The sequence below is a fragment of the Nicotiana sylvestris genome, chromosome 1 (genome assembly GCF_000393655.2).
Source record: "Nicotiana sylvestris chromosome 1, ASM39365v2, whole genome shotgun sequence".
Taxonomy (NCBI): Eukaryota; Viridiplantae; Streptophyta; class Magnoliopsida; order Solanales; family Solanaceae; genus Nicotiana; species Nicotiana sylvestris.
Window position 1 is genome coordinate 170538791 of NC_091057.1, and position 20251 is coordinate 170559041.

Below are 20251 nucleotides of genomic sequence, written 5' to 3' on the forward strand. Positions count from 1 at the left end.
GGTTTAGCTTGTGTCTAGTCGAGTTCACTTTAAAATCAGCATGTTAGTTTCTTGTTGTGGTTTGATTCCCTGTTAATGGCAGTGTTAATTTGTTCAGTAGGTTCAAATCTCAGAAAATGGATCATTCATTGGTTGATTCATGTTAGTGTTAGGTTCAAATGTTTATGTGTTGTGTCATTTTTGATTTCAACTCAATGATAAATTTATTTAGGTTTAAGGTTAATTTAAGGGTTAATTGCATAAACGTTTTGGTCCTTTCAATCTGTGACTTGTGCCAATCTTGGTCTTTGTTTTGATAGTTCTGATTCATGAACAAATTGAAGTTTAGGGGTTCAATAGAATAAATGAAAACTTAAGGGGTCTGGGAGGAATACGAAACAAGTTATTAGATAAGGCTAGTATAAGAAGCTTCTAGAATAGGGGGCAATTGTCCCTATTTGGTTAGCACAAATATTACTGAGGCAATAAGGGACAGCCAGCTATCCCATGTGGTTAAAAAATGCCTTTTCAATATTCCCCTGATTGGTCTTTCAGCAAATGACCTTTTAGGCCTATAAGTAGTGCCTTTTCTTTCACTCATAGGGGGATTCAACATTATTCTCTACACCAAAGTCCTGAAAAACACATCAGAATTTCATACCCTAAAAAATACAAAAACATTTTTCTGCATTACTGGCTGGTATTTTTGATTTTCTTTTGGAATTTTAAGAGCTTTTCATGGCATTCCTGGTTTTCTGGGTTTAAAGCTGGTAGAAAAAAAGTTGAACAGTGCTGTTGATTTGCTACTTTGCTCACTTCTCCGCTTGTGCTGAAATCCTTATTCCATTTCTGCTTTTGTTATTGATCTCCAGGTATATTCATGAGCTCGAAGTGGAAAATGGGCTTGTAGTCTGCTGATTTGGAATTGGATTCAATATATTTAGTCCGATCGATTCCTCCTATGCTATTGTTCTTCCTTACCTAGAATTTATAAATGCTTTAGGTCTTGTTTAAGTGCAACTGATACAGATGTTGATATGTTTGTATGGTTTCAACGTTTGAGTTGATTATTAGTTCATTCATTGGTGGTTTAACAATTTGCTATACATAGTGAGTGTAATTATTTGGGACTTCGTCAAAGTTTAGTTGAATGTACATTCACATGTTTGGGTTGTCAAGCATGATTGTATGAGTAGGTCAGATGTTAATCCATGAAGGAATTTCAGAACATTTATCATCTGTTAATTACTAGCAATAGAATGAGTTAGTGTATGGGTAAATTTGAAGTTTAGTTCCTGTTAATGGCATGACTTAAATTAAATTTTTCTGTTGATTCTGGATGTTTTCGCATATGCTGTAGAAGAGAATTTGAATGTTTGGTTTGGGCCTGACCATGGTCTAGGCGAGGCAGCCTGGTGGAACTTAGGCTGGGATGCCTTCATTTGAAAATTATTCATTGTCTTCGGGCTCAATTTCAGGCCCAGACGACCATGAACTCCTGTCATGTTCTTTTGAATAATAAATTGATCTCCTTGTTTAAGGACTGGGCTAGAAATCAGCCCAATTAAAAGGCCACGCTATGTCAATCCAACCTATTCGCCCTTGGTCTTCTGATTATGTATTGGGCTCGCTTTTGAGCCCAACTGATGTTGATTGTTATCTGGGGATTAACTCAACGGGCTACTGTTGGTCCAAGTTCTCCTTTAATATTCAAAGATTTCCTTATGCTCAACGAGGATCTTCTTAAGTAGTGAATGCCCAGCATGGACCCCTATTTTCGTTTACAACTAATAGCTCTATAATGAGTTCAAACCACTTGTTGGTAAGAATGTCCTTAGGCCCAATTAAGTATATTTCTTAAAAATGGATTGAGGTGTGCCATCCATAATTAGATCACCCCATGGCCCTCACAAATATTATAACATAGATATTAAAAATGATCATTCGTAGTTTGCTTTAGGCACGTTAATATATCATCGTGATTGTGGACACGTTCGCATGACATGATTACGATTTTTAAAACAAAATCGGAGTATGTGTTCGCGCAACTTCGACCAAACTTTCTTAATAATAACAAAGCGTTATTAATTGTGGACACGTTCGTGTGGCATGATTTTTGACGCGCCAAATAAATGGGTACATGTACGCGTGACCTGTTTTCAAGATAATTTCTTTATTAAAAGGCAAATGCACATAGGTTCTAAAATTGAGTAATGAAACAATTTGATTGAGTCGAGTATGATCAAAGCGACCATGCTAAAACTATGAAACCCGTGAATGCCTAACACCTTCTCCCGGGTTAACAGAATTCCTTACCCGGATTTCTATGTTCGTAGACCATAAATAAGAGTCAACTTTCCTCGATTCGAAATTTTAAACCTGTGACTTGGGACACCATAAATTATCCCAAGTGGCAACTCTCAATTTTAAATAAATAATTCCATTTAGATTGTCACTTAAATTGGAAAAAATTCCCTTATATACCTTACGGGTGTAGGAAAAGGAGGTGTGACAGCTCTGGTGACTCTGCTAGGGAGAAGAACCCAGAATCTCTTGTTCAGGGTTCAAGAATTTGAGCTTTTTAATATGATTTTATTTGGCTTATTTATTGTTAATATTACTATATTTTTGTGAACTTAATGTGCTAATTGCTGTTTATTTACCATTTCGATATTGTTTGAATTGTATTAAAATGCCATCTTACGCCACCTCTCTGAGTCTTCTAAAAATGGTGCACACGTTCGCGTGGCCCACTTTTTCTATTAAAAGTTATACCAAATAGAACGAGGTTGGGCCATCAACAAGGCCCGGTAGACTTTAGTGCTCCGGTACGTTGCCCCCTCTTCGGCTCGATTTGTCCGCTCGGGTAAGTCAGGTCAAGAACACAACCCCATGTTTAAACCTAGAATAACATAGCCTCATGCCGAATCCCTAGTATGAACGTTTGTTTGTATCACATGCATTTGACTTAGGGGACTTAACACAGGGGTTGGGTCCGTCTAGGACAAAGTGTACCCAAAAATAAAAGACCATCATGATGTATCTTATGTGCTACATGTTGCAATTTTCAAGGGTAAAAAATGGTCATTTGGCGGACCAATGATGGTTGAAGGTAAATGAGAAAGAAAAGTGGGTGAAGTGTAAAAAATAAAGCAAGTAGGGCCCAGTTATGTTTTTCTTTCCCATTATTTAAGAAAAAGACAAAACAAACATGAAAAATCCAAAAACAAATTGCACTTTCCAAAAAAATTAGGGAAAAATAAAATCAAAAAAGAGTTTACATGTTTCATCATTTTTCAAAAAAAAAGAGACAAAAAATATATTTTTCTCTAAATTAGTTATTTATTTTTTAATTCTCGCCCGTATCCAATCTTCCCGAACTACGCATAACTGATTCTCGTCTTTCGGGGCGTGACAAGTAGGCAACCCACATAGCGTCTGGCCTTCCTAGTGAGTTAAGGTTCTTGGCTTCGCGGGGTCTTAGTCAATTCTTTCATTTTAAGCCACTTTTAGCCACATAGGTTAATTTTAGAAAAAATAGTCACAATCATGTCTTGCATGTGTCCAATATGGCGGTTATTGTCTCACATAGCGTTCTAGGTCTTTAACTTATTTGGTCTTAATTTTCTCATATATGTGTGGATCTACTTACCGGAGTTTGGGCATGACAGACGCCCTAGGACCATCCAGTCAGAGTCTCTCATTCAGGAGTTTGCTTAAGGAGAATTTTTTAGTTATTATGTTTTGAGTTTGTTGTTCTTTTTATGTCATATTTTACCTTCTAGTTTTGTACAGTAATGTCGATTCTTTAAGGTGATGTTAGATTCTGTCATAGTCTATTTAAGTTTGCCGAGTCTTTTGTTATTGTATTACCTATTTTGTATTTGAAAAATGTGTTATAAATCAAAAATCCAAAAAAAGAAAGAAATTTTGTGTTTTATATTTCCGTTAGAAGTTTTCTTTAGAATACTAATTCTAGGAATAAAAAAATCATTTGAGGTGGTTTTCCTTTATTAAATTAATATCTAGAACTCAAAATAAAAATTGCTTTTTCGTATATTAAGACTAAAAATTCAAAAAAAAATCTTTTAGTACCTCTTTAAAGGTTTTCTTTAAGATATTAATTCCAAAAATCCAAAAAGATTTTCTTTTAAGGTTCTTCTTTGGGAAATTAACGAAAAGTGAATAAAACAAAAATTCTTTTTATTTTTATTAGAACTTTAGGATATTGTACATAGAAGAAAAAAAAATACTTTATCTTTTGTTTATCTTTAAAGTTTCTTCCTTAGGTAATCAAAAACTGAAATCCAAAAATATTTTATTATCTTGTTCATTTCTCGTTTCGAAATCTTTCTTCAGGAATATTAAATGAAAATCCAAAATATTTTTCTTTGGTTTATTCTTTAGACTTCCTTCCTAAAAAAAGAATCAAAAAATATTTTTGTCTTCTAGGGTTTTTTCCTTAATAATTTCCCATAGAGTATTTGTTTCAAAAAGAAGCAAAGGAGAAAAAAAATATATTCTCGTTAAGCTTGAGTTTAGAATAGGTTATAGAATATTAAGTCTAGAAAAAAAAGGATTTGCTTCTTTTATTTCTCTTTTCTCATCAGAATAGTCATTAAGTTAAAAAAGAAAAGAAAAAAAAGAAAAAGAAAAAGAGAACGTTAGTTTGTTTACTTTATTCCCGATCTTCTCGAACTACGCAAAGATCTGATTCATACGGCGTCATGATACATAGGCAACCTACATAGGGTTCGAACGAATCATTTTTTTATTATTAAAAGAAAAAGAAAAACAAAGAAAAAAAGAGATGAAATTATGGGATGTGAGAAATGAGAGGAAAGAAAAGAGTGATAATTAGGGAAAAAGGGGAAGGGAAATGAGCAATCCAAGAAGTGCTAGAAAAGAAAGAAAAGAGAAGATTGAAATGAACAAAATTGGGATGATGCCAAGTGACCTTGTGACCCTAGAAGTCATTTACTCTAGGGTTGAAAGGGGAAAGAGAAAGAATGATCCAAGAAGGAAACAAAGGTAAAAAGATAATTTCACGCCAATTGGAGAATACTACACTAACTTGTTTGAAAAGTTAAAATATTCTGGCCTGATTGAGCCGCTCCTTGGATATACGTCGGACCAATATGCAAAAGGTTTTGATCCTACTGTATGGTGCATGTACCACTCTAATGTCCAAGGTCATGGTATTTAATATTGTCGTGCTTTGAAAAGGGGAAAGAGAAAGAATGATCCAAGAAGGAATAATTATGATCCAGGACAGTGACACCCAGCATATCGCACATAATCCTTTACCTACACATGATGATGCACACTTTGTAGGGATGATGCGTGGTGGAAGGGAGCATGAGAATTCTCTAGGGGAACTTGTTGACTGAAGTTAATGATATTGAAATTGGTAATGGTCTTGGTAATATTGATGTGGAACTCAGTGGCTAAGATGCCGAGCTTGGTAATTGGAAAGACGTTCCTTTCTTGGCTAGCCATGGAGGATTCTTGGTGGTTTATTTTGTTGTCATTTCTGTTGTCCAGGTTATTTCAGGGTTGTAATTCGGATATTGTCTTGTGACTCAAACCCTTCTATCCTTTTTATTTTGCCTAGTTCATTTAGTCGTAGTAACTCGTTTAGTGTTGTCTAGGTTTGTTTCAGGATTGTAACCCTAGTTTATTTTGCTTGTTTTGTTTTTCAAACCTTGTCACCATCTGTCTAGTGCAATTTTCTATTTTATGTTATTTCTAGTCATTTTCTATTTAGTTCTCTTCTCCTTTTATAGTTCTTTTCATGCTGGCTCTAGTGACATGACATGCACGAATAATTCTATGTATGGTCTTAAAAGTTAGTTCAATCATGAAACAATTTTGAAAATGATAGGGACACTTGAGGGCAATAAGTACAGATTTGGATATTTTGAGATCATTTGAAGCCCGAACTATGTGTAACTAGGGCTGATAATTTGTGATGTTAATAGGATGACAAGAATTCGTTAAAGGAAAGTGCATCCCGGACAATTTGAAGCAAACAACTTTGAGTTCAATTGCATCTCAAGTTACAAGATAAAGTCAAGAAAGTTTTCTCCGAATAGATGGAGGGTATTCATCGTGAAAAAGAAATCACCCAATGAGAGTTCTGTACTTGATAAGGCACTAAAAAAAAGTGGAAAGCATATCAGTGATATCAATGTCGAAATTGTAAAAGAAATGTTGTGTGTGCTCTTCCTTTTTCATTTCAAGTTGCATGTGTTGTACTTGGCATTTTAGGAATTGGGAGGCCCTCTTTCAGCTACCCAAACACTTTATACCAGTTCGGTACCCCTCTTGAGCCTGTGCTAATTTTCTTGACCTCCTCTCTTTTGGAATCAAGTTAAAGTCATACGAAAAAAGGGGTTCATGTCCCCATATGTTTATTTTAGAAAGTTCATTCGAAAAGGAAAATTAAAAAAAGAGAAAATAGAGATAAAGAAAAAAAAGGAAAAAGAAAAAATAAAAAGAAAAAGAAAAAAAAGTAAGAAAAAAGAGAAAGAAAAAGAAAAAGAAAAATGAGAATAGTAACAAAAGTAGTCTTGTGAACTACGTTTGACCTGATTTTTGTCACCACAAGATATGTGGGCAGCCTTACAGTTTGGTCATACTAAATAAAATATTTCATAATCCTACGAAGGCGAAAGTGGGGCAGTCTTTCTTAGTAACTCCATCAAAAGAAAAAGAAAAAAAATCAAATTCCCTTGTTTTAGAAATTGGGGCAAAGTTTTAAGAATGGATTCCAAAAGTTGTAAATAAATTAACCCCGTTGTCTTAATTATTTTGAGCCGTTATGATATCGTTTCTTTCTAACCCTGTCCAAAAGCCACATTACAGTTTTAAAAAGACCTCTCAGATAATCTTTGAGAGTGCTTAGTTTAAACATGCCAAGAGTATATGATGATTTTACCATGGTAAATACCTTGTCATCTGCAGAATAAGAGGAAATAAGAAGAAAAGAACAAAATGAGAGAGTCTTATTGGTGAAAACCTTCACAGGCACCATAAGGCGATGGTGAGTTGAGAGAACGAACAAAATGAGAGAGGCTTGATGGTGAAAAACCCTTTAGGCACTACAAGTCGAATAAGGATCATGAATGAGATTGGATAATCGGAGCATTGAAACCTAGTTTCACAGTTTAAGGGTATAAAAAAGTTGAACATCAGACTTGTTGGATAGATTAGGCCACTTAATCTAAAGGTGCATGTCATGGTCATTAGAGTTGGTATCCACATCTGATAAGTTTCTACTTTGTAGTTTTCTTATTAGGAATCATCTCTTTCCATTGTCCTTTACTCTGTTCCTTTGTCTTGTTTACTTCCTCTTCCTGAGTCTGTTTGGTCAGAACAAGTGAGAAATGACTTCAACATTTTCCACCAACTTTCTAATTGCACAAAACGGGATCTGGCTAGCACATCAAAGTGGCATAAGTCAGGAAAGAACAACAAGCGCACTGAGTTGGTAACAATCAACGTGCTTTGGGATTCATGTGAAATACAAAGGTTCGGTATATGTCAATTCATGGACAATGCAACAGATAGAGGGTGTTGGGTTTGAACAAATCAAGGGAATTTTCTATGATAAGGTTGACAGAGAAAGTGGTTAACCAATAACAAGCAAGGTCTTCCAAGTGGAAATCAAAGTTCTCATGGCAAGCAAAGGAGCAACAGACCTCAAGGCCAAGGCCAGTGGCATGCATCATGAAATAACATCAAGCGCACTGAGTTGGTAACAATCAACGTGCTTTGGGATTCATGTGAAATACAAAGGTTCGGTATATGTCAATTTATGAGCACAATGCAACAGATAGAGGATTTGGGTTTGAACGAATCAGAGGTATCTTCTTAGATAAGGGTGACAGAGAAAGTGGTTAGTCAATAAACAAGAAAGGTCTTTCGAGTTGAAATCAAAATTATCATGGGAAGTGAAGGAGCAATCACTCTCAAAGTCAAGGCCACAAACTAACCACCATGTTTAAACTCACAAGTTTTCTTTGTTTAAAACAGGGATGCAGACTATGTCCAAATCAAAGCTTGGAAGCTTGAATTTTTCAAGTGTCATGCCTAAATTATGTTATCACAAAGGCTGTTTGAGAAGGGGAAAGAAATTTGTTCGATCTGTAGGAAACCTCCATGAGGAAAGCATGGTTCAGGGGCAAGCAATTTTGTTCATTCTGTAGAGATCCTCCAGGAAGAGAGCATGGCTCAGGTAAGTTTATTCTCGGCTATTCAGGACCCTCCTAGATAATGAGATTTAGTTTAAAATTTTTGGGACCCTCCTGAATAAGGGGACTTAGTTTTAAGACCTTCATTAGAGAATGAGATTTAGCATAAGTTTCACCTTTAGGAAGTTGAATGTAGCTTTCAAGTTTTCACTCTTAAGATGAGTTTTAGCTTTAGTTTTCAGGGCCATCCTGGATAATAGGATTTAGCTTTTAAATTCTTAGAGCTTTTTTGGGTAACATGATTCGATTATTCTTTTGCATACAAACCAGAGGTGTGAAGCGAAGGTGCGGTCCAGCTACAGGAAAGACCAATCGTAGAGACAAATTCAAAGGTTGGAATCCTACTGCGAGAAGGACGCCTCGCGAGCCGGGCTTTTAGAGATGAGGCCTTTTGGCGTAGCCAAGTCAATTTCGGGCCACTCACAAATGTGCCCAGACACCAAACTTTGGCAGAAAAGTTTCTTCTGTTTTGTCTGTTTTGTTGTAATGGCAGGCGCCCACCTGGAGAACAAGGGAATACAATTCAAGTTTTGTCAATCAGGCGTCTACCTGGAGAACAAGAGAATAATATTCAAGTTTTGGCAATCAGGCGCCCACCTGGAGAACAAGGAAATACAGTTTAAGTCTTTGTAATCAGGTGCCCACCTGGAGAACAAGGGAATACAGTTCAAGTTTTGGCAATCAGGCACCCACCTAGAGAACAAGGGAATACAGTTCAAGTTTTGGCAATTAGGCGCCCACCAGGAGAACAAGGGAATACAGTTCATGTTTGGCAATCAGGAGCCCACCTGGAGAACAAGGGAATACATTTCAAGGTTTGGCAATCAGGCGCCCAGCTAGAGAACAAGGAAATATAGTTTGAGTTTTTGGCAATTAGGCGCCCACCTAGAGAACAATGGAATACAGTTCAAGTTTGGCAATCAGGCGCTCACCTGGAGAACAAGGGAATACAACTCGAGTTTTTGGTAATCAGGCGCCCACCTGGAGAACAAGGGAATACAGTTCAAGTTTTGGAAATCAAGCGCCCACCTGGAGAACAAGGGAATACAGTTTAAGTCTTTGTAATCAGGCGCCCACCTGGAGAACAAGGGAATACAGTTCAAGTTTTGGCAATCAGGCACCCACCTAGAGAACAAGGGAATACAGTTCAAGTTTTGGCAATCAGGCGCCCACCTGGAGAACAAGGGAATACAGTTCATGTTTGGCAATCAGGCACCCACCTGGAGAAAAAGGGAATACATTTCAAGGTTTGGCAATCAGGCAGCTAGAGAACAAGGGAATATAGTTTGAGTTTTTGGCAATTAGGCGCCCACCTGGAGAAAAAGGGAATACAGTTCAAGTTTGGCAATCAGGCGCCCACCTGGAGAACAAGGGAATACAACTCGAGTTTTTGGCAATCAGGCGCCCACTTGGAGAATAAGGGAATACAGTTCAAGTTTTGGCAATCAGACGCCCACCTGGAGAACAAGGGAATACAGTTCAAGTTTTGGAAATCAAGCGCCCACCTGGAGAACAAGGGAATACAGTTTAAGTCTTTGTAATCAGGCGCCCAAATGGAGAACAAGGGAATACAGTTTAAGTTTTGGTAATCAGGCGCCCACCTGGAGAACAAGGGAATACAGTTCAATGTTTTGTTAATCAGGCGCCCACCTGGAAAACAAGAGAATGTAGTTCAAGTTTCAACAATTAGGCACCCACCTGGAAAACAAGGGAACCCATTTTAGACTTCAATTCGCATTAGCAACAACAGAAATTCACCTCGAGATTACAGGTCAACAGTTCAAGATGTACACTAGAAATGTAGAAGCAGCAAGACCAAGTTTGAAGATGGTAGATAGGATTCTTGTAATTCGTAGATCATAGTTAGCCTAGCTTCTTTTTATTTTTTCTTGGTGTGATAAGGAGTTCAGCAAGTAGTAACAACAGCAGCAATAGTGAAATCACAACTTCCTGGTAGTCCCAGCTACCAAAACCTCTCGAAGTACACTGACCAGATTCCTTTATAGCAAAGGATATGTAGGCAACCTCGGAATCAAGGTTCGGTCAGATCTTTCAAAAATTCTTCCAACAGAGTATCCGAACGGGCAAAAAACGCTTGTATCCGCTTATTTTATCTTTGCCCGAAAACTTTTCGTGTTTCCGAGTGAAGAGGGAAAGCTGTGAGCATGTGATTTTTTCCCTATATGAAATACTCTTACAAATTAATGAAATAAATTTTTCCCAATTATTTTCAATTTTATAGAATTTTTATAGGAATTTGTGTTAATCGTTTGCATTTCTGTGCATGTTTATGTTTATTAAAACCATGAGAAATTTAAAAAATACCATGCATTGCATTTAGATTTTGTTTCCATATCTTTAGGTTTATTTAAGTTAATTAATTGTTTTGTTAAAATGAAAATCACAAAATGGTTCATTTTTGCATTTTTAGAAATTAGTAGTTTTCATCTTTTAATTCAGGGCCAGTCAACTGCCATAATTTTATAATTAGTTTAATTTTACAATTTAGGCTAATTTTGAGTTTAATTTAAGTTTTTATTAATTAAAGAAAGGAAAAAAAGTAAAAGAAAAAAGGTTTAAAAGAAATGAAAGAGGGATTAATTCAAGTGTTGAAATCGGGCTATTTCCTACCCAAATTTCCCAATCAAGCCCAAAGCCCTACCCCAACCCAGCTTTTGACCCAGCCCAAACCCTTACCCAGTCTAGTCTCCACCCAAAACCCCAAAACGGTGTCGTTTCTTTGCAATGAGATCTGAGCCATTGATTTCGTTCAATCAGACGGTCGAGAACTGGCCGATCCCCCACCATATATATGTCCAAACGACCCCCCTAACCCTAGAGATCCCCCCATTTCCCCCACCCATCTCTAACCTCTTAACCCTAGCCGCCCTAAGCTCCTCTCAAACTAAACAACCTAAACCCTAGTCGCCGCCCACCGGAAATCATTTCATGACGGCGGTCGACCTCCAATAACCTCCAAAACTTCACTAGACAACCACCACCTCCCCCTCACCTCATATCTCCACTCCATTTCACCATAACATCACCCAAATCCCTTGAATTTTGGATCTGAGAAATTTCCAAAACCCTAAATTTTGCCCTTTTTGCTCCGCCGGCATTTCTTCAGAGTTTGACCCAAGACTTACATTGGTCGATCATTCTTGGCTAGATCGACTTATTGATGTTGATTTTTGTTCATTTCCAAAACCCGGCAGATTATGGTCCATTGGCAGTGACCGACTAGGTTCTCCGAGTCCAACTGGTTCATTACAATAAATAGGTAACTTATTGTTTGGTTTCTTTTCTTGACCATTTTTCTTTTCTTTGGTTGGTTCTTCGTATGGTTTCTGTTTTTAGTTACATGATTTAGGTTCTTGTTTTCTAGAATTTGTTTGTTTACCCCTGCGTTTAACCATTGAATCTAGTCAATAGTCTTAGGGTTGATTCATACATTCTTTTCAATTACTAGTTGGTCAGTTTAGTTGCGGCTAGGGTTTATTTAAATTGGTTTAGCTTGTGTGTAGTCGAGTTCATTTTAAAATAAGCATGTTAGTTTCTTGTTGTGGTTTGATTCCCTGTTAATGGCACTGTTAATTGGTTCAGTAGGTTCAAATCTCAGAAAATGGATCATTCATTGGTTGATTCATGTTAGTGTTAGGTTCAAATGTATATGTGTTGTGTCATTTCTGATTTCAGCTCAATGATAAATTTATTTAGGTTTAGGGTTAATTTAAGGGTTAATTGCATAAACGTTTTGGTCCTTTCAATCTGTGATTTGTGCCAATCTTGGTCTTTGTTTTGTTAGTTCTGATTCATGAACAAATTGAACTTTAGGGGTTCAATAGAACAAATAAAAACTTAACGGGTCTGGGAATAATATGAAATAAGTTATTAGATAAGGCTAGTATAAGAAGCTTCTAGAATATGGGGCAATTGTCCCTATTTGGTTAGCACAAATATTGCTGAGGCAATAAGGGACAGCCAGCTGTCCTATGTGGTTAAAAGATTGTGACGACCCGGCCGGTCGTCTTAAGAATTAACGCCCCGATCCCCTATTAACTGTTTTCCCCGAGTTTATTTCTGCTATTATGATTTGCCGGGATGTTCGGTTTTGAGTTTCAGAGCATTTGGGACACTTAGTCCCTAAATGAGAGCTTAAGTATTAAAAAGTTGACCATAGTTGGAACAGTGTGAAGACGGCCTCGAAATGGAAATCTGATGGTTCCGTTAGCTCCGTTGGGTGATTTTGGGCTTAGGGGTGTGTTCGGATTGTTTTTTGGAGGTCCGTAGCTATTTTAGGCTTGAAATACAGAAAATTGAAATTTTGAAGTTTCCGGTTCGATAGTGAGATTTTGATCTGAGGGTCGAAATGGAATTCTGGAAGTTGGAGTAGCTTCGTAGTGTTGAATGTGACGTGTGTGCAGAATTTCAGGTCATTCGAACGTGGTTTGATAGACTTTTTGATCGAAAGCATATTTTTAGAGTTTTTGGGGTTCTTAGGCTTGAATCCAATGAAAAATAGGTGTTTTGATGTTGTTTTGAGCGTTCTGAAGGTTGGAAAAAGTTTGAATGAAGTTATGGGATATGTTGGTAGGTTTGGTTGAGGTCCCGGGGCCTCGAGATGATTTCGGATGGTTGGCGGAAGTATTTTTGGAGTTTGGGAGTTGCAGCTTCAGCTAGTTTCTGTCATAACCGCACCTGCGGTTTGTGTTCCGCAAGTGCGGAGCCGCAGAAGCGGAAAAGGAGGAAAGGCAATAGGGATCGCAGAAGCGGGGTCTTCACCGCAGAAGCGGCCCCGTATCTACGAAAGGATAGTCGCAGATGCGGAAATCGAGCATTAAGTGAGAAGTCGCAGATACGACCATGGTTTCGCAAAAGTGGGACCACAAAAGAGGTCCCAAGACCGCAGATGCGGTAACAGCTGGGCAAAAATATAAAACTTTGAGGGTTTAGTTTCAAAATATGGAAATTCGATTCGGAGTTCGGGAGAGGGCGATTTTGAGAGGAAATTGAAGAGGAGATCATTGGGTAACGATTCTTTAACCTTTTCTAGTTATATTCCATCAATCTATAGTTAGTTTCATCATTTAATTTCGAATTGGAGATGAAAATTGGGGAAAAGTTGGAAGAAAGTTCTTAGACCTAAAATTTGACGTTTGAGTGGGAATTTGACCTTAGATTTGGATAATATTGGTATGCATGAACTCGTGAGAGTGTGAGGATTCTAAAAACATAATTTTTACCCGATTCCGGGACGTGGGCCCGAGGGGCGTTTTGGTCATTTTACCTAGTTTCACGTATTAGATTAGAATTTCTTTGTAGAATCAGTTACTTGAAATGTTATTTACGTTATGAAATTGAATTGAATAGATTTGGGCCATTTGGAGTTGAGTACTCATGGCAAGAGCGTGGTTTCAGATTGATTATTGAGCCGGTTCGAGGTAAGTGGCTTGTCTAACCTTGTGTGGGGGACCTTCCCCTTAGGATTTGGTATTGTTGATAACTGAAATGCCTTGTACGTGAGGTGACGAGTGCGTACTTGTGCAAATTGTTGGAAATTCGGTTTTTTGTTATTAATTAATTACTAGGATGTTCTCTTTCTTGTTCTTATTACTTGAACTATTAAGCCTGTTATTATCTTAGGAGAGCATGTCTAAGTGATTTAATCACCTTATTTGCTCAACCTGTTTTACCTGAATTTTGTGCAGCATGGTAGGCTAGACTTACTTGTTTACCTTAATATGGAATTTGACATTTCTGAGTATTTTCTTGTTGCTACTGTGTATTTACATTGGTACTAAAGATGTGGGATTCCGGTAGCTCCCCCTTGTCTGTTTACATTGGGACTACGGATGTGGGATTCCGGTAGATCCCCCCTGCACAGTTATATGGAAGTACAGGAATGCACCCGATAGATTCCCCCAGTACTGGGTATTTACATTTGGGACTACGGAATGGGATTCCGATAGATCCCCCCGCGCACTATGAGTTGGACTACGGGACGGAATCCCGGGAGATCCTTTGGATATGTATAGTGGGACTACAGGACGGTATCCTGGGAGATCCCGGTTGTTACGTGGTGCTAGATCTTATTTCCTTTCTGTGTTTACTTTGTCTCTGTAATATTTGTTGTTGCCTTTTATATCTCGTGTTACTTTTCTTGCTGCACTTATGTATATTGTTCTATTCTATACTATTGAACTTTATATTTTATTTAACATAAGTAGGGCCCTGACCTTCCTCGTTACTACCCGATCGAGGTTAGGCTTGGCACTTACTGAGTATCGTTGTGGTGTACTTATGCCCTTTCTGCGCATGTTTTTCATGTGCAGATCTAGGTACCGCGACTCAGTCCTATCACCTTTGAGGCGAGGTGACTACTCTAGCGACTTTGAGGTATATCTGTCGCATCCGCAGACCGAGGAGTCCCTCTCTGTTCTCTCTTTTAAGTATTAGCCCTTCTGTATTTCGGTTCTTTGTTAGACATTCTAGAGTTAGAGCTATGTAGTATCCTTAAATTATGATTCTTGGGTTTTCGGGTCTTGGAAATATGTATTGGTTTTTGAGAGTTAAATATTGTGTATGCCGAGCGACACTTTTAAACGGTGTTTATCACTTTATTTCTAATTTAAATTATTTTATTTCTGCAAATTTGGTTTTCTTCCGCAATTTAGGCTTAGCTAGTCGTAGAGACTAGGTTCCGTCATGATGGTTCACGGAGGGCGAACCGGGGTCGTGACTTGTTGGTATTAGATCTCTAAGTTCATAGGAGTCATGGATCACAAGCCGGTTTATTAGAGTCTCACTGATCGGTACAGAGACGTCCTTACTTATCTACGAGAGGCTATGTAATTGTTAGGAAAATTTCCACTTAATTTGATTTCCTTGTCGTGTGATATTTTGACATCACAATTCTAAACTTCTGTCTTCTATTCTCTCATAGATGGTGAGGACACGTGATACCCTAGATGATCAGGCCCCCGTGCCCCCTACTGCAGCTGCTAGAGGCCGGGGCAGGGGTAGAGGCCGAGGACGCGCACGTGGTGCAGCTAGAGCACCTGCGCGAGCTGCCGCCGAGGTACCACCAGCAGTTCCAGCCGGAGTCCAGGCACCTGATACGCCTATTGCTACTACTACTCCAGCTCTTCAAGAGACTCTGGCATAGTTCATGAGCATGTAAATCACTTTGGCTCAGGCAGGGTTGCTTCCCCTTGCTGCAGCTACGTCCCAGGCCAGGGGAGGAGCACAAACTCCCGCCGCCCGCACTCCTGAGCTGTGAGTTCATGTTTATCAGGTCCCAGAGATTATTCCTATGCAGCCTGTAACCCCAGGCCAACCCGAAGACAATGCAACAGCTTCGAATGATGAGCAGTGGAGACTTGAGAGGTTCAAGAAGTATGATCCTTCCGTATTCAGTGGGTTAGCATCAGATGATGCCTTGGGATTTCTGGAGCAGTGCTACCGTATTCTCCGTACCATGGGTATATCAGAATCGAGCGGGGTCTCCTTCACTACTTTCCAGCTTCGAGGAGCGGTGGTGGCGCACCTATAAGTTAGACAGTCCGGACGAGGCTGCTTCACTGAGTTGGACCCCGTTTTCAGATCTATTCCTGAGAGAGTTTATTCCTCAGAGCCTCAAAGATGCATGGCGCGCCGAGTTTGAGCATTTGTGCAAAGATGCTATGACTTTCTCAAAGTATGTTGTCCGTTACACTAGCTTGGCTAGACATGCACCAGCCTTGGTTTCTACTGTTCGCGAGAGGGTTTGCCGGTTTATTGAGGGGCTTATTCCCAGCATCAGGTCTAGCATGGCTCGTGAGTTGGAAATGGATATTCCTTATCAGTAGGTGGTGAGCATTACTAGGAGGATTGAGGGTATGCATGCTAGGGAGGGAGAGGAGAGAGAGGCCAAGAGGTCTCGAGAGTCGGGCCATTATTCTGGTGCCTGTGCCCTAGCTGCAGGTCGTCATGGTAGGGGTTATATGAGTCGCCTTGTTCATTCAGCTCTTCTAGCAGCTAGTAGTGCTCCAGCTCCTCCTAGGCCTCAAGAGCCTTATTATGCACCTCCGATTTCTAGCGCGCGTCCTGCGCGGAGTGCTTTCAGAGGTCAGTCCAGTAGACCTGGCCCAAGCCAGTCATAGCCACCACATCCTCCTAGAGCTTGTTTTGAGTGTGGTGACACACGCCATATGGTGAGGGATTGCCCCAGACATGGGAGGGGTGCACCTCCATAGACTTCTCAGCTACAACGTGCCCCGTAGAGTTCTCAGGCTATGTTTACATCTCCAATTGCTACCCCACCTGCTCATCTAGCTAGAGGTGGTGGTAGGGGAGGTAGAGGTTTCCCTAAAGGAGGAGGCCGGGCCAGATTCTATGCCCTTCCTGCCCGTACCGAGGCTGTTACCTATGATTCTGTCATCACAGGTATTATACTGGTTTGTCACCGAGATGCATCGGTTCTATTCGATCCAGGCTCCACCTACTCTGATGTGTCTTCTTATTTTGCTCCGTATTTGGGTGTACCTCGGGATTCTTTGAGTTCCCCTGTTTATGTTTCTACTCTTGTGGGATATTCTCTTGTTGTGGACCGCATTTATCGATTGTGTTTGGTTTCTCTTAGTGGTTTTGAGACTAGAGCCGATTTATTGTTACTCAACATGGTTGATTTTGATATTATCTTGGGCATGGACTGGTTGTCGCCCCATTATGCTATTCTTGATTGTCACGCCAAAACTGTGACACTGGCTATGCCAGGTGTACCGCGTGTTGAGTGGAGGGGTGCTTTAGGTCACACTCCCAATAGAGTTATTTCTTTTCTTAAAGCTTAGTGTATGGTTGAGAAGGGGTGTGACGCGTATTTAGCTTATGTGAGAGATGTCAGTATTGATATCCCTTTAGTTAATTCAGTCCCAGTAGTATGGGATTTTCCCGATGTGTTTCCAGCTGATCTTCCGGGCATGCCCCCTGGTAGAGATATTGATTTTGGCATTGATCTATTGCCGGGCACTCAGCCTATTTCTATTCCTCTATATCGTATGGCTCCTCCTGAGTTGAAAGAGTTGAAGGATCAGTTATAGGAATTGCTTGATAATGGTTTTATTTGCACCAGTGTATCACCTTGGGGTGCTCCTGTCTTGTTTGTGAAGAAAAAGGATGGTTTTATGCGTATATGTATTGCTTATCGCCAGTTTAACAAAGTTACAGTGAAGAACCATTATCCTTTTCCTTGTATTGATGATCTGTTTGACCAGCTTCAGGGCGCACGAGTGTTTTCTAAGATTGACTTGCGCTCAAGTTACCATCAGTTGAAGATTCAGGAGCCAGATATTCCAAAGACTAAGTAATAGCTCTATTTTGAGTTCAAGCCACTTGTAGGTAAGAACGTCTTTAGGCCCAATTAAGTATATTTCTTAAAAATTGGTTGAGGTGTTCCACCCATAATTAGATCACCTAATGGCCCTCACAAATATTATAACTTAGATATTTAAAATGAACATTCGTAGTTTGCTTTAGGCACGTTAATATATTGTCGTGATTGTAGACACGTTCGCGTGACATGATTACGATTTTGAAAACAAAATCGGAGTATGCGTTCATGCAACTTCGACCAAACTTTCTTAATAATAACAAAGCATTATTGATTATAGACACATTTTCGTGACATTATTTTTGATGCGCCAAACAAATGGGTACACGTACGCATGACCTATTTTCAAGATAATTTCTTTATTAAAAGGAAAATGCACATAGGTTCTAAAATTGAGTAATGAAACAATTTGATTGAGCCAAGTACAACCATGCTAAAACCACAAAACTCGGGAATGCCTAACACCTTCTCCCGGATTAACAGAATTTCTTACCCGGATTTCTGTGTTCGCAGACCATAAATAAGAGTCAACTTTCCTCGATTCGTTATTTTAAATTAGTGACTTGGGACACCATAAATTATCCCAAATGGAGACTCTGAATTTTAAATAAATAATCTTGTTTCGATTGTCACTTAAATTGGAAAAAAACTCCCTTATACCCCTTACGGGTGTAGGAAAAGGAGGTGTGACCCCGTGTATTGTGATGCTTGGAGAGTTGGTATTGGGTGTGTATTGATGCAGGAGGGTAGAGTTATTGCTTATTCTTCTCGTTAGTTGAAGCCCCATGAGAAGAGCTACCCCGTTCATGATTTGGGGTTGGCTGCCATTGTGCACGCGCTGAAGATTTGGAGGCATTATCTGTATGGTTTGTCTTGTGAGGTATTTACTGATCATCGTAGTCCTCAACACTTGTTCAAGCAGAAGGATCTCAATTTGAGGCAGCGGAGATAGTTAGAGTTGCTAAAGGATTATGATATTACTATATTGTACCATCCTGGAAAGGCCAATGTGGTGGCCGATGCTTTGAGCCGAAAGGCGGTGAGTTTGGGGAGTTTGGCATATATTCTAGTTGGGGAGAGACCTCTTACAGCTGATGTTCAAGCCTTGGCCAATCGGTTCTTGAGGTTAGATATTTCAGAGCCCAATCAGGTATTGGCTTGTGTGGTTTCTTGGTCTTCCTTATATGATCGCATCAAAGAGCGCCAGTATGATGATCCTCATTTGCTTGTCCTTAAGGATAGAGTTCATAACGATGATGCCAAAGATGTGACTATTGGTGATGATGGGGTGTTGAGGATGTAGGGCCGGATATGTGTGCCCAGTGTAGATGGGGTTCCAGAGTTTATTTTGGAGGAGTCCCATAGCTCGTGCTATTCCATTCATCCGGGTGCCGCAAATATGTATTAGGATCTGAGATAGCATTATTGGTGGAGAAGAATGAAGAAGTACATTGTGGGATTTAAAGCTCGGTGTCTCAATTGTCAGCAGGTGAAATATGAGCATCAGAGATCGGGTGGCTTGCTTCAGCAGATAGATATTCCAGAGTGGAAGTGGGAGCGAATTACTATGGACTTTGTAGTTTGACTTCCACGGACTTTGAAGAAGTTCGATGCAATTTGGGTGATTGTGGATCCGCTGACCAAGTCCTCCACTTCATTCTTGTGTGTACTACCTATTCTTCAGAGCGGTTGGCAGAGATCTATATCCAGGAGATTGTTCATTTGCATGGTGTCCCTGTTTCCATCACTTCAGATAGGGGCACTCAGTTCACTTAACAGTTTTGGAGGTCGGTACAGCGAGAGTTAGGTACTCAGGTTGAGTTGAGCACAACTTTTCACCCTCAGACGGACGGGCAGTCCAAACGCACTATTCAGATATTGGAGGACATGTTGTGTGCTTGTGTCATTGATTTTGGAGGGTCATGGGATCAGTTTCTACCCCTTGCAGAGTTTGATTATAACAACAGCTACCAGTCGAGTATTCAGATGGCTCCATATGAGGCGTTGTATGGGAGGCGGTGTAGATCTCCAATTGGTTAGTTTGAGCCGAGGAAGGATAGGCTATTGGGGACAGTCTTGGTGCAGGATGCTTTGGAAAAAGGTGAAGGTAATTCAGGGGAGGCTTCGTACAGCGCAGTTGAGACAAAAGAGTTATACTGATAGGAAGGTTCGAGATGTGTCCTACATGGTTGGTGAGAAGGTTCTGTTGAAGGTTTCTCCTATGAAGGGTGTTATGAGATTTGGTAAGAAGGTAAATTGAGTCCTCGGTTCATTGGGCTTTTTGAGGTGCTTCGGAGGATTGGGGAGGTGGCTTATGAGCTTTCTTTGCCATCCAGTTTGTCGAGTGTGTAACCGGTATTTCATGTTTCTATGCTCCAGAAGTATATTGGGGATCCGTCTCATGTTCTGGATTTCAGCACGGTGCAGTTAGATGATAATTTGACTTATAATGTGGAGCCAGTAGCTATTTTGGGTTGTCAGTTTCGAAAGTTAAGATCAAAGGATATAGCTTCAGTGAAATGCAGTGGAGAGGTCGGCTCGTAGAGGAGGCTACCTAGGAGACCGAGCGGGAGATGCGGAGTAGATATCCTCACCTATTTGGGGCTTCAGATATGTTTCTTGACTCGTTCGAGGACAAACGTTTGTTTAA

At 39.7% G+C, this 20251-nt stretch overlaps 1 protein-coding gene across 1 annotated transcript; it reads left to right on the plus strand.

Moving 5' to 3' along the window:
* Nucleotides 1–8209: 8209 nt before the first annotated feature.
* LOC138877006 (uncharacterized) lies at nt 8210–17578 on the plus strand. The gene is made up of 5 exons (XM_070156370.1): nt 8210–8218; nt 15178–15312; nt 15553–15768; nt 15866–16077; nt 17344–17578. Exons 1-5 carry the CDS (start codon nt 8210–8212, stop codon nt 17576–17578), a joined length of 807 nt encoding a protein of 268 aa, XP_070012471.1.
* Nucleotides 17579–20251: the final 2673 nt, after the last annotated feature.